This window comes from Larus michahellis, chromosome 4 (genome assembly GCF_964199755.1).
Source record: "Larus michahellis chromosome 4, bLarMic1.1, whole genome shotgun sequence".
In the NCBI taxonomy this organism is placed as follows: Eukaryota; Metazoa; Chordata; class Aves; order Charadriiformes; family Laridae; genus Larus; species Larus michahellis.
In genome coordinates, this window is record NC_133899.1 from 65938861 (window position 1) to 65953969 (window position 15109).

The 15109-nt window shown below is 46.9% G+C and overlaps 1 protein-coding gene across 3 annotated transcripts in view; it reads left to right on the top strand.

Annotated features, from left to right (window-relative positions):
- Positions 1-106: 106 nt before the first annotated feature.
- IFT43 (intraflagellar transport 43) overlaps positions 107-15109 on the top strand; it is a 46141-nt gene continuing 31138 nt past the window's right edge. Inside the window, exons 1-2 of one of the 3 annotated variants that reach the window (XM_074585314.1) lie at positions 107-361; positions 1309-1386. In XM_074585314.1, the coding sequence (XP_074441415.1) occupies positions 1318-1386 (69 nt within the window). In that variant the 5' untranslated portion in view covers positions 107-361; positions 1309-1317. Of the gene's footprint in view, positions 362-588; positions 809-1308; positions 1387-15109 lie in introns of those variants that run through there. The other 2 variants (XM_074585316.1, XM_074585315.1) reach the window with 2 other exon arrangements.

The following is a 15109-nucleotide window of genomic DNA, read 5'->3' on the forward strand; positions in this document are numbered from 1 at the left end:
TGTACACTCGAGGGGCATGTGTGTAATGATCTTACATTTGATCCTCGGGACTGCCTCCACCGAGCGCTCTGGGGACCGGCTGCCTCGTCTGGAAAGCAGCGTTAGAGAGCTGGAGAGCATTGGGAAGAGCATCAGGAGACTTGGCAAGGCCCTCCGTGAGGAGGGAGATGTGCGAGGCTGGGATTAGCGGGAACTGAAAGAGCGTAGACAGCAAGGAGCTGGAGAAGGCAGGGCGGCAGGCTGTGCTTAACCTGCCCCCGCTGCAGGGGAAATTAAAAACGGATAAAAGAGCGCTGACATGACGTATTGCGCTGAGAAACCGTAGCGCCGCTGTCGCCGTTAGCCAGGCCGAGATTTTCAGGTCCGCTAACGGGGCTGGAATATTTATATGGCTACCAGGAGTACCGGGCGTTGTATTCTCTTGCCGGCCGTTTGGCAGCAGCACCCGGCCCGCCCCGACGCCGTCTTTGCGAGGCGTGCGGCCCCGCCGGCTGCCCCCGCCTGCAGGGACCGGGGCCGCCCCGGAGGGGCCGGGGCCGGGCAAGCTTTGGCGAGGTCGGGCGCTCGGGGGCAGGCCGGGCTCCGCGGCAGGGACGGCGTGACGAGAGGGCCGGGCTCGGCGCAGGCCGGGCCGGCGGGGACCAGCGGGGTGGCCGCGGCGGGCGGCGGTTGCCGGGGCGGCGGGCGGCGGTTGCCGGGGCGGCGGGGGCGGGCTGTCCGCCGGAAGCACCGGCGGCGGCGGCGGCGGAGGATGGAGGCTGAGCCGGAGCGAGCGGAGGCGCCGCGACGAGGGGGCGCCGCCGCCGGGGTGAGCGGGCCCGGGCCGCGGCGAGGCTGCTCTGCCGCTCGCGGCGCGCGAGGGGGCCGTTAACGGTCGCAGGGCGCGAGCGGCCGCCTCGGGGCCGGTCCCGGGGGCGGGGAGGGGGGTTCCGAAGTCTTCAAGCGCGGCCTGTTCGCAGGAGGCTGGGCTCGGGGCCCGCGGCGACGGAGGCGGGGATACGGTGTCGTCCGTCCCCCCCCCCGGGAGGCCTACCCGGGCTTACCGCGGGGTTCGGACGCCGCGCCGCGGGGAAGGGCCGAGCAGCCGGCGGGGGGGAGGGAGGGATCGAGGAGCTCGACCCGCCCACCGGCCGCGGGGTTAACACCTGCGGCTGGTAACGCCTCTGCGCTATCGGGGGGCCGTGTCTCATTGCAGGGCATAAGGTATAACCGCAGAGCTGCCGCTTGCGGCTTTGCCCCCGGCCCCGAAGCAGCTGTTGTCAGTAACCGTGTGCCCTCTGCTCCTTCGCGTTTCCCCCTGCGCTACAGGTGCTAAAGATGGGCCGCCGAGCCCGCCAGGACGAAAATCTCAGCAGGAAGAATTCCCTGTCTGCTTCTCTCGGAGAGGTGGGTGTCCTGTTGGGAGAACCTGTCTGTAATCCTGCTGGTGTATCCCCGGTGGAGGATTCTTCGGTTCTTCTGAGATCTTGTGCTCTGTCCTTTGAAGTTTGTCCTTATTGTTGGGACCCATGTGACTGCCCTGTCCCGATCCTGGTGTTGCCCTCTGCGCAATGGGTACTTTTCACACAGGGTCATATCCGGGGCCACGGTTTCTCACGTGTGAGGTATGGAGAGTTGCATCAAACAGGACTTGGGGCCTCTCCCTTCCATACATGCATATCTTCCATGGGAATTAAAATATGAGCAGGCACATGATTTTGTGACCATTTTTGCCACCCTCTATGGTAGCAAGATAGAGTACAGGTAAGCAGATGCCTTACTTTTGCACCTTTGCTATTGCTAGAGCTAGAGTACAGTGTCTGGTCAGTACCGAGTTTGTATAGTGACACTTTCCTTTCCTCCATGCATGGGCTACAGAGGTCATGCTAGGCACCAGCTCTGCAGCATCTGAGACTTTGTCTTGTGCGTAGTAACATGCAAACTCAATTCCCTTTTGGCTTTGGAGAAAAACTTTTGTTCAGAGCCTGTTCTGTCAGTACATCTTCAGAAAGTCGAAGATGGTCTGGAACGCCTGTTTCACAGGAGAGTGAGGCAACATCCCTCTAATACCTGGAAAGATGAGTTCTGAACCCTTTCAGTTCACTTTCTTGCTTACCACTGCAGACTGCCCAAATTCTGCTTGGAGATTTGCTCTCTGCTGTTAGCATGGCTTCTCCACAGGGACCTATCAAGCAATGACGTACAGATTTTGCTCCCTCACACCTTCAGAGGGACAAAAGGGCACATCTTATTGTCAGTGATATTTGTTTCAATAAGATAATACTTATCTTTTTGCAATGCCAGTAGTGGTCTCTGGCATACCGTATTCTTGGCGTCTTTAAATTGCAAAACTCCTTTGCCCTGCTGGTGCCACCCTGGCAGCAGCTGTGCTTCAAGCTACTATGCTCAGAGCCCTGCGACCTTCTCTCTCGGTAGTGGCTACTCCCTGATCCTCTGTGCCATGACAAAACTCTCCTGTTACACTGGGTAGTTGTGTCCCAGCCATCTGTGACAAAATGGTTTTGTGGAGGGATATTTCCTTGGAGTCCCTGCAATGCTGTTGAAAATACACTGTTATGGCTTAGTTTACAACAGCACCTCATAGAACAGGCTTTTTTTTTTTTTTTCTGGAGAAAGTATGCCCTTTTTCTCTTGATAGGCATAATGGGGAATCGTCTCCCACCTATGCATTCTTCCTTCCCGGGGTATGCTGTAGGAGTTCGGGAGGGATTCCGTGAGGGAGTTTGCAGAAGGCATAATTTAAGAAATCAAAATAAGTGTGGGCCTCGTAGGTAAAGAAAGTCTTAAAGAAACCAGCTGGTGGTTTAAGTGAGTGTAATCGTTGGTTAGCCTCCAGATTAGGGTGGCTCACTGTCAGATTGTTCTCTTACTGGAACTGGCCGTCCTAGTTCATGGACTGATGCCCTGGTTAGGAAGAGACCCGGGCGGGATGTCGGGGTATGGCTGCCTGACTGTAATTTACTGCGGTTGTACTTGGTGTGTCTTGCATCATAGCCGTTATAATAGCTAGGAAGAAACTGTGAAGGCTCCAGTCCTTGGGCACCCCTGGAGAGGCCTGAGAAATAGTTACAGTCTTCTGTTTGAAAGCAGTGAGCTTTCCAGCAGCAGAAGGGTGAGGCCTTCCACGCCTTACAAGATTCAAATATGTTATTACTGGATCTTAACCACCAGGAAGAACCGTTTGTTGTCAATAGTCTCCCTTCAGACAGTTCTTCGTTGCTGAATGTTGCTGTTAACTGAAAACCTTGGAGCTACTGGAGAAGAGGCAAAATCCATTATAAATAATCTTCAGCCATTTCCTTTGCTTCAGAATTGGAGGCTTCTCATACACAATCATATTTGATATCAAAAGTGAGCATTTAATAGAACTAATATTGTTTTTCCCTTCACCCTAGATTGGCAATCACCTTTTACTTTTCTGGAAGCTTGGATCTGGCTTGCCTCCAACTGGTGGGGTCAGCTGTTACAATGGATGTCTCATTCAGCCATCTGGTCATCTTGAAACCTTTTCAAGGAACTTTCCCAAAAGAAACAATTTATTTGCAAAATAAAAAAAAACCCAAGCCACACAGTACTTTTTTCTGGAACTGGCAGTAGTGGAGGAGGCCCCATGTAATTAATGGAGGTTTTGTTCTTATTACTGATTTTGAAGACAAAGGCGTTTGTCTTAAACCTTTGCCATAGTCACACCTTCATGTGCAGTTTCACATTCAGGATGGTAATTCCGCTGTCAGTAGTTCCTCAGAGTTTTAAAACTGTTTTAAGATTCATTTTGACTTTTTTTTTTTAATTCCATGTCAATCCACCTAGTTTCTACCCAGCTCAAATTTCTCATTTGAACATACCATTTGTGCTATTGTTCTGGTCTTTTCATGACATTAAGAACAATCCAGGAAGTGTTTTCCAGTCAGAGCAGCTTGCTTGAAGGAAGCAAAAACTACCTGTCTATCCATGTTTTGACATTTGTGCTTATTACGAGGAGATTCACTTTGAGGGGCGAACAACTCATTTAACATAATTAAAAAGATGCTTGTTTTGAAGTCAATAGGCAAATCATCTGACTTGGAGCGTAGATTTTATCAAATTACTGCTGATCTCTCCTTGACCCGGACTCTGTCTTCCAAAAGAGACTCCAAATAATGGTACATCTCCTCAACTGTGTGTCTTTTCTCACGAATGTGTTGTTAAAACCTCCTTCCCTAGGGCACAACTGCAATCTCTACTGCCTTGTAGCCTAATGTACTTGCCCAAGCTCTGTGTGAACAGTATGATATCTTAGTATCTTTTCAGTGCCTGTTGTGTGTATGCGTCTCCCACAATAAGTTTCTTAACTACAGCGGCGTATCTGTAATTCCTCTGCCCAAATCTCTATTTGATAAGTCCCATTCCTGTGTGGAAGTATCTGCATTACCTTCAAATTTAGACCTCTGTCTCCTCAAGGGGCTCACTAAGGGTCACAAAACTCCCAGTCTGCCATCTGATGAGCAGAGCATTCCTGCCTTTTCAGAAGTGCAAGTACTAACAAACTACACTGCAGCTATGTATTATTTGATGAGGCAAGAAGGAACATGATTACTTGCTGTAATTGGCGCTGTCAGCATCCTCCTGCAGCAATGGCTGTGCGTGTTCCTGGCCTTTAGAGCTCCTTGGCAAATCGGCAGGCACTTGGGCACCCAGGGGAATATGCCGTAAATGGGAATTCCTAGAGATAAATCTGCTTACTGCATGCCAGAACTCTGCATTTCAAACATTCATTTTCAGAGGGGTAATGTATCCATTTTTCCATTGGGAGGCCTTTCCCATCCCCTGGCTTGATGTGTTGCTTTTTACTCATCTTGATGCTATCGAGTTTCTGACAAAATGGGACAAACTCAAGCTGGTCATGTTATTTGTATAATGGGAGGGGCAGATATAATGAGATCTGTTGAAGATCTTTGCTGTCCCATCCTACCAGGACTTCTGGACACTTTCATAGAATAAAAGTCAAACCTTTTTCCTGGCTCTAACATCACTGCATCCAACAGCCTGACTGTTGGCTTGGTGACATCCACCAAAAGAAGCTGTTTGGCCAGGTTTGGAGCTCTTGGGGAGATTGATTTGGAAAGCTGAGTGGAAAAGCCTTTTTTTAAAATATATCAGCAAATTTTTCCTTTTCTGTGTTTCCTCTCAGCAAGAGCGAACTATTTGCTGTTCCATAAGAGATCAGTATGCAAAAATATTGTAGTTGTTCCTGTTTACACAGTCTGTTTTCTCTTCATCCTACAGTGAGGGGATTCCCTTGGGACGTTTTTCAAGGCTTCCCTGGTTTCTACCTCTTACAATCTCATTATGATGTTGCTGATGTCTCTCTGGCAGCACTTTGTACGTCCTTTGAGTGGAGACTGCTTTAATAGGCAATGTGTCAGCCTAAAGCATGAGGGTTTTCCAGGCTATGTTGAGAATATCTCCACACAAGTAGGACAGGGTCACTTTCACTTTATATCAGGGTTTGCCCCCAAATCATCTAAGTTTCTTACTGGTTCTCTTCCCCGTGCTTCACCAAAGCTTGTGGAAAGGCTCTGTGCTTCCGCTTCTGAAAAGACTGTCCTACCTGATATTTGTAAGCTTGTGTATGTAGTTGTGGTTCTTGGGTGATAGTTAAAAGTGAGCGTTTCTGTGCTGTAAAAAATAACTTATTCGGAATAGATTTGTATAGACAGACAAAAGCTTGGGCCACCTCCACTGCATGTTGGAAGGATGTTCCCACAGATGAATTTTGCAAAGCAGCTGTTTGGACTTCTACCACCCAGCTTACAAACACTCCTGGCAGTGATTCTCTAGGCTGACATCCAGGCATCATTTAAATAGGACTCGGTTATCTAAACCAAGTGAATAAACAACTGCAAATCAGTTGCTGAGGGTGAAATCCACGTGGAAGATTGCTCAAAGAAGTGGTTATTCAAGTGCTTTTCCAACATGTGTTGTCCAGCTAGATTTCCTTCTGTGCTACTGCAAGTCCTGTACCGCTTGGGCTCTGTACATCCAGAGAAGGTTAGGTCATGTTGGGCCCCACAGCAGCCTTTCAGCTCTCTGGTGTGGGAACAAGTGGGTCCCTGGCTGACAGATAACACACTTCCAACAGATTTTACCATTTGGGTGAATCTGATTTCATTTTTGCTGCTCACGGATATGGACATTTCTGTACCCCAGCTGTCCTAACCTGCATGTAGCTCCCTCCGCTTCTGTCATGGTAAGACTGTAAGACCAGATGACGGATGACTAAGAGGACTCATATACCAAACCACTTTAATCAGAGATACATGAAATTTTTTAATCACATGGCTTCCCTGTTCCACAAGAGAGATGATGCAGTCCAGAAGAAAAGTCAGGTGGATTAGTGTAATGGTTCCAGCCATCCGGTACTCCTGGTGCAATGTCATGGGGTACCCTAGATTCTCTCCCTTAGTGATTCTGAACACTCTCATTTCTAGGATTGTGTAGAGATTGATGAATTCTTAATTGCCTCCCCCTTGCATTTGGTGCTTAACAATTGGTTATCACCACTCCTGGTGCTGGCAGTCTGCTCACTAGAAAGGTTTTCAACCAGTTTGCAACTTTCACAGTGATTAACACGCTGCTTTCCCTGAGTTACTCATCTACCCTGTAACTAAGCTGCTCCCTTATACCATAGGGTTAGCCAAAGTTCATCTACTAAAGCTAACACTGCTGTCAGCTAGGCCTATCTCATGCTGACTGCTGTAGCTCCTGCTCCCAGTGGAGGATCTGACCTAGGCTTGAGAGGGTTGAGAAACAGTAGCTCCTGAAAAAAGGGCTACAGCCTGCTACGGTGTATAATCCCCAGTATGACTGGTCCAGTATCATTTCAGGTCTCTGGCATGGTTGCAGAGCCTATCCATACAAATCTTTCTAGTATCCTATACCCCCAAATAATTTGGATTTTCTCACGCTATAGAGAGAAGGAACTAAGTCTTCTCACTCTTATTTGTAGGTTTTTTCTTTAGTATGGCTTTCAAGGGTCTGATTGCTGGCAGACTCTCCTGCCATTGCAGTCAAACAGGTATGCTTTATAGCATCACAGTTGGTATATGCATAAATGACTGGATATAAAATCTCACAATGGTGGGATCAGCTTTGTACTTTGTTCAAAGGAATAAGGTTGGAAAGCAAGCGTTGTGGGACAGCCATTCATATCGATCTTCAAGCTATTTTGTGCAGGCTTCCATAGTTCTTCCTTTTAACTTCTTTCTCTCTTTTTTCCTCCTGATCCTTCTAGGATGAAGACCCTGAGGAAAAGGTTGACCATGTAAGACTAGAGGCTTTCTAGGTAGATGCTGGCTCCTCTGAAGGGGACTAGAAGGACTAACCTATTCATATGTGTGGAGACTACCTTAAGAGGGGACTTTTGTATTGGAGAATAAGATAAAGTTTGCTTCAGATGCAGTGCCTTTCCTGCGTCCTCTGTTCCTGTTGCTGACAGGCTTTTTTTAAAATTATCATTGTAACAGCTGCTCTTATCAGCTGCTGCATCTTTTCCGAGGTCACAGATGTATATGTGGCCATTGGAAAGATACTTTATTCTCATTTAAAAGACAGGGCAGCAATTAGCTAATAGAGTACAAAGCCTTACTGAGCCTAGACTTGCTGTCCAGTATGGTTAGCTTGCTCCCATGACTTGAAAACTTGTCTTCAGGGATTATGAAGTCTTGCTGGTGTCCCAGAGGAGAAGGCCAGCCAGTAGTAACAAGGATGTGTGCCTTTGTATTTTCTATGAGTCTTCCCTTTTTATTGCACCAGCACTGTAATGCTAGTATCTGTGGTAAATAGGATAGCATAGTGCTTCTTACCAGGCTCCTGTTATATACACATATCCTTTCTCATCCTGCAGCAAAGCTAAACTACATCTCAGCATTCATTTGGTGTTAGAAGCCAGAGTGGTGCTGTTCAGAGCAACCTGAGAACTAGTGCCTGTTTCTGTTAATGGTTTTGGGCTAATTGTCTTGCACTCTTCCTAACTGTGGAATTGGTGTTGCCCTGTTTTTCCTGGCTAGAACTGCTCTCTGTATATGTTAAACAATTAAAGCATCCTCTCCCATACTTTTAATTCCTTCTGCTGAAGCACCAGCCCAATTCCGGTAGCATAATATATTCATTTGTGAAATTTAAAGCCCAGAAAAGAAGCCCGTATCACCCATCTCATTAATTCTGGCCTCAGAAGGTTATACTCATCACAAGGAGTCAAGACTATTCAGATTAGCTCAGTTATCTCTTGGTAGTGCTAGAGATGATATTGTAGGAAAGATCCACTGGGTTTATTCATCAGTGATGGATGGTTCAGGACTATGCCCAGAGCACTTTTCCATTTATCAGGCAAAGAGACCTCTCACTGATGGGTATAGTTTTGGGGACTGGTTACCCAATAGAAATTTTTCCTGATAATTGATCTAAACTTCCCCTCCCACCCACTGGAACCAGTCCTTACAGTCATTTCACTGGAACTAATTCCACCTCCATACAGTGCCCTAAATCATTGATTCCCAAGGTCTGCTGTACTGAGTGGTGGCTGGTCACATGCCACAGGCGCCTTCTTGCTCCTGGCTGCTAAATTTCATTAAAGTAGCTAAACTGATGTGACTCTTCCACATGAGCAGTTGTTGTTGCTTCAGGGATGTTATGCAATGGTGCCTGGCAAGGAGATTTTCCTTAGTATAAAGTGATCCCTGCTTTCAAATCCATCTTGTTTGGATAATTCCTGCACCCTTTATTCAGGCTTGTGCTCTTAAGCATCACAGTCACACTTTATAGTATTTTTCCATTTGTAAATGCCTGTGAAGGGTAACAAAATGGTTAAGCGAGTGTTGAGAAATCTAACTGATCAGTAAGCTGCTTGTAATTTATAATAATATATGCTTGCAAACTTCTGTTAATTGTATCATAAGTCTCTTCCAAACCAATTATTACGGGAACTTTATATTATAAAGTGTGATCCAAAACTTGTTGCAGTATATCCCTCCCTTAGTCATTGCCTGGCCAAGCTGAAATTCTTGGCTTCTTGAATCATTTGTCCGAAGTTGGCCCCTTCGTCCCCCTGATGGCTCATGTAACCCTTCTCTGAACTCCCTTAGGGCTGTGCTGAGTGTTACAATCTGAACTCTTCCTGGATTTGGTCCCTTTCCTCTTGCTGTGCTGAAGATACTTTGTGGCTGCCTGAATATTAGCAAACAGCCCCATCCCGGCTATCAATGTGAATGTACCTGCTGAAGTCCTGCCCTCCAGCCATCTGCCTGCTCTGAGACTTGTTTTGCACTCCCTGGCAAACCACTCATCTTGGATCTGAATTTTTGCCAGTTGAATCACTCATTTGGCTTCACCTTCCAAGGCTGCCTGGGACATTTAGCCAAAGGCTGTAAGGCTGATCAATGGTATAATAAAGGGTGTATCCTAATATCTCAGTTAATTTGCAGAGGCAGGATAGGCAGGAGGAGTACGAACATGGCTGTGAGCCAAGATTTTGCTGGGTTCTCTTCCTGGCTTTGCCACGGATTTGCTTTCAGGCCTTGGAGAAGTCCCTCCACTAGTTTGCTTTAGTCCCTGTCTGAAAGGGAGGCTGGAGCTTTATGTAGAACTGTGGGGATTCCCTAAATGCAGGTCCACAGGGGGATTTAGATGCCTTATCCTCATAGCAAAATCCACAGCCTGTATTAGGTGCCTGTGTAGTGTGTAGGCAATCTCAGGATGGACCTGTGGATCTATTAAGGTGGTAGAGTGTCTGGGGACTGGAGTGTGTCTGAAATCTTGTCCTTACGTGGAGTTCTGGCCCCATTCTGAGAGCTCTGGGAGCACGTGTCCTTACACTGGCAGTGAGTGATCCTGATCCCCATCCTGTGTTTTGTATCCTTCAGCAGTGGAGCAGCGCTTTTCCTTGCCTTCGGGGACCTCCAGGGATGCAGGTGTTAATTTTGATGTTGAAGCCACAGGCTTCATACATAAACTTAAAGATTAAACCCACCATCTCCTTTCCAAGCTGGAAGATAGTGATTTTATTGTCCTCTTCCTCCTCCTGAAAGATGTATCAAGTAATGTTTCCCAGCTCCCTAGAGAATATTACATATAATGACAAAGCTATGACCTGTTCTGGGTCTGAGAACGCTCTCAGTCCTTTCTCCTGAAGCTGCTCTGCTTTGAAAATGGAACTGAAAGAATTTTTTGTTTGCTGCAGAGAAGAACCTTCTAACTGAAGGCAACAACATTTGACCAGGAAGACATCTTTTCTGGTCCTAATGAGTCCAGCTGGGACCTTGTTCTCTAGTTTGCTGTGATAGACATGCCATAGGTGGTCTCAAGGTCCTTTGTGGACTAAAGTGGGGACAGCACCTGATTTCCGACTCTTAGCTAGGTTGATGCTCACCTATGTGGTACTATATCACTCAAAATTTGAGTGATGACATGCTTTGAGGCAACAACTGGAAAGAGGATTTGAGGATCTGACCTTTCAAGAGGGGGCAGCCAAGTCCTCCTGTAGTTCTAGTTCCCAGTGCTTTTAGAACAAGTTGGGTGAAAAAATGGGCTGTTGCTTTTTAGGTTAAGATAACGTGTCAGGAACAATTGTTTTCAATGAATGTTTGTTGGAAGAACAACTATCAAAAAAATGTAAGTACCTGAAATGCGAAGCTAGTTGTGGACTTACATTGCTAGCTTGCCCAGTTCGGTGGGGTTGTTTGAGCATATTTGCGTCCGAAAATACAGTGCAGAATGATGCAGAGATCCCCTGGTGAGAAGCAACCTGCACGCTACCTGGGGAGGTACCAGCTTGGTTACCAGAACTACCTAAAGCTAGACTGTTTCCAGACTCGGGCTGACTCACATGGATCCTACTTGCAGGTGTGTCTGCACCTGTGGTGTAGACATGGCCTGGGGCTTGATATGATCAGGGCCTTTAATCAGAGCGGTATTTTCCTGACCCAGTTCTTACCCTTGCACAGTGGTTGGCACCCAGTTCCAAACTCTCATTCCATTGTCTAGTCTGGTCTGGATCTGCCCAGCAGCCACCCCTCAAGTGCTCCTCCCCACATCCCCTGAAACTTAGAAAAGTGTGACTGAGGAGCCCAGCACTGGCTGCACTCAGCTGGGTGCTTACTGGGGACCTTATATGCGTAAAAATAATCACAGTGGTTTAGGCACTGTCCAGCCACTCTAGTTCAGAGAGTTCATGACCTACAGAGTCATGTATAATTGTAATGCAGTCCCTTAGAGCCCTTTTGGTATCTACAACTTGAATTGCAGTAAGATCTAGAGAGTGTTGGTGTGTAGCTGGGACAAAAATTTCCTATTCCCAAAGACCTTGCAGTCAGACTGCGTTGTTTTTCTCTAGCATCCTCCTCTCCCCTGTAATCTTCAGCTTGTAGAAGAGCCCTCACCAGGGGTTAGCTGCATTTTGTATACGGCACATGGCCAGGGTTTTGCCTTCTTAGGCATACAGTCGGGAGTGGGGTGGACTGTCAGTAGATAGCTCTTGAAGCAACTGGCATCTCTGAGAACCTCGGAGGGTTCTCTGAGGCAGATTTTCCTGTAACTGTTGCACATTGTGAATGCCCTCCCATTTGCGTGTTTGTCCTGGGCTGAGCTGAATTTGTCCCTCCATGTCCCAGAATTTCTGTCATCTTTTTGAATTCTTACATTCTGCTGAGTAACACCCTCCACCAAAGGAAACCAGCATCCAAGGAAGCACTGGCTTTTTTACCTGTTTCCATTTTACAGGGATTGCTTCTTTTTTTCCAATGGTCTTCTGGTTGCTTGTAGAAATGCTGGACTCCCAGCCTGTTCCCGGGGACCGCTCAGCTGGAAGTTGGCCAGATTCTCCAGGAGGAATCTAAAAAATGCAGCTGAACTTTTGTTCCCTAATTAGGCCAACTTCCCCAGTATGAGCCCCAGCACTGCATGGCCTAGAGCTCCCCAAGGCCTTGCGCTGCCTCTCTCCCGTGCACCCCGAGTGGCTGGCCAGCAGGGCAGTTATTTTCAGCTTTCTGAGGTTATCTACTAGCCTTTTGATGACATCTACTGAAATAGCATTTCTAGCCAGCCATGTTTCCCAGCCTTTCTTGTAGTATCCTCTCTGCTTGGATACCTTGATGTGGATTAGGGACAAACTCATCAAAAATAATTTTATCAAAACCTTTTCCTTTTCATTTCCACACATTTATTTCATGTTTTGAATGCTCCGGGACCTACCTGAAGGCAGCAAAAGAACTGTAGGAGTGATGGAGATGGATGGGAACGTGTCTGACAGTATGTAGCACAAGGTAGTAGCAAACTGTTCGAGAGATGTTCATGCCTAGGAGGGCTGGAGGGACACCGCCCTGTAACTGCAGGTTGTGAGAGGATTCTACCTGGTGGCCCCTTGCTCAGATGATCACGTAGTTGTGTGCTGCTTCACTGTTTTCATGCTGGGGAGAGCAGTAAGTCTTGAGGCAGGTTAAGGTGCCAAATGCTGCAACGTGACAGCTTTCCTAGCACGTGTAAGCTGAGTAGGTAGCTGACCATTGCTTTAGGGAGAAATTCTTGATAGCTGTTTAACAGTATGAGCTGCTCCTTTACCTGCTGTGATAGACGACAGAGAATAGTTAAAGCCCCTCAAGAACTTTCTTTGTCTCAATAGCACTTTCCCCAGTAAAGGAAGGTCAGTGACCATGAAGAAGGATAGTTTGCAGATGAAATGGAAATACGGGATTTTCTATTAGGCATTTAAGACATGCAGAAGTTCTTGGAGGGGATTCATTAAAATCAGATACACTACTTGAACTGTCTGTGGACATGATAAAGAGAGCTAACAGAGATGGGCTGTTCTTTGCAAAAAGCCGAGGCTCGCATAGATCTGGGAATTGAGCCCTTTCTGATATCATACGTGCTCTGAGATTGGTATAGCTTGTGTTATGTGTCTTCTTGGAAGCAGTGGGGCTGTTTGACTTACAGCTCCTTAATTGTTGGTAGTCAAAACTAATTCATCAGGCCTGTTTGTGGAGGTTTGCGTTTCCTCAGTCAGAGGGCCCTCAGGCAACTTGCTGGTGAAGAGGGAGCTCGAGACTGGACTGGCCATGCTTAGTTCTTTCTGCTCTGTGGTCAATATTGGACAAAAGCAAGGCACCCACATACACAATAAAATCTCAGAGTGTTTGTATATTGGACGCAACAGATCCCACACATTTTAGGAGATGTGTTACATGACAGAAAAATTTTATGTCCTCTGTTGCACGCTGTCAATGTCATTTGAGTCCCTGCTTCCCTGCACAGAGCGCTCGCTGTTTCAAAGGTAAATTAATCCATATTTCCAGACCTGTCTGAGAATCTGAGGGACCCAACGTGTCCGTAATCTGCCTGCATTGTGGTAGGTCGTAAAAGAAACTTTACTGGACCCTCAGGATCCAGAGTCACACAGGGTAGATGCTTCCGTGAGGGAGGCAACATCCACCTAGCACCTTCATAGCTGCAGACATGATCTGACAAGTGGCTTAGAAATTTCTGCCTTAATGGGGAAGCCAAATTAGAATTCTACATCTGTCTGATAAGAAAGGGCCTGACTACAGATAAAGAAGGAGGTAGAGTTTCTACTTTAAGGCAAGAGAGATGGAATTCAGGCCAGTCATTTTTCAAAGGGAGAGATAAAATACCGATTATGGTGGTAGTATGAAAGTGTTGGTAAGGAAGGCGTCCTGAGAAATACTGAAAAAGTACCATCATAAAAATGATGAGCTGAATTTCTGAGAAAGAATAGAATAAAGGGCCCAGACCATGGCAATGTTCCTTGAAAAAGTGGATGAACTGCAGAAACTAAGGTAGAGGAAATCTTCTGGAGATAAATAACTGACAAAACTGAAGTGGAAAAGAGACTGAGCAGCAAGAGCTGAGAGAGAACACTGTTGTCAGGAGCTGGTGGAATCTCAGTGTTTTGGACATCAAACCGTTTGGGTGCATAGCTTAGCTTTGCATTTGGGAACATACATAAAAATGTTGCCCAAGTATAACATATAGGTACCAATAAGTTCTGATCATTTAAAGCCCCTGTTTTTCTTCACCAAAGAGGCGTGTTAAGGAGCACATTTGCTCCATGACAGAAGAACAATGACCTCTGTTTCTGCTCTTCTCCCTCTGGGGTTTACATTCTTCCCACTTTCTGCCTCAAGCTCTTGCTTCCAGCTGCAACGTCCCCTACCTGTCACCATATTGTGGCAATGCACGGCATTGCATTCTCAATTGTAAATTATGCTGAGGTTTTGGAAATGTGAAAGTATATGAAGGTAAGTTTATTTACTTGACAAAAGTGCACGTGGCATGTGACCTTATTACGGCACTTTCCAGGCAACTAACAAAGAAAGGCTATTTATCCTCAGCTGACAGTTAACATTGCCTTTCCTGTTGCTAGTTCTCCTGTGGGCAGTTCAAAAAGAATTACCTGATTTATTGCAAGAGGAATAAAAGGACCTGTAGGTATGTGTGAGATGTTTGTCAAGGTCTGACAGACATCCAGGGTTTCCTGGTGTGTATGATCAATGGGAAGATGTTATAACATTGGCAAGACGTTGGGACCAAACCCCTAGATGCCATGGAGCCATGCCCTGTGCCAAGACTGGGGCAGTCGTTCTCATCACCCTCTGACCTGGAGTGCCCGACTTGAGATATCTTGGATCTGGAGGCGAGTTTTGATGATGAGGCAATTAAATTGCAGGTGCATTGGAACACCCTGGAGATGCTGCATTTTCCCTCAGCCTCACGGCCCAGGTTCTTTGGTGACATTTGTGTAACTGCATGCGCCTTTGTGAGGAGTTGTGTGTCTGTGTGTTGGGAACATGGCCTGCTGGCTATCTGGGAGATGGTGTGAGGGGAGGAAGGTTGTTTGCTTGGGAAGGATCCGTGTGGGAGGGAGTGTGTTTTTGAGGTAGGGGTGTGTGTAATGGGAATAGGGATGTTTATGTGGGCATGCACGCCCATATGTGGTGTGTTTTTCCCCTTTTCCTGGGCTCTGGGTGTGTCCAGATCAACTGAATTCAAAATGCTCCTTTTTTGGCACTGTAGCCTCTTCTCTGGTTTGGCATCTTAAGAATCTGGGGGAATCATTTAA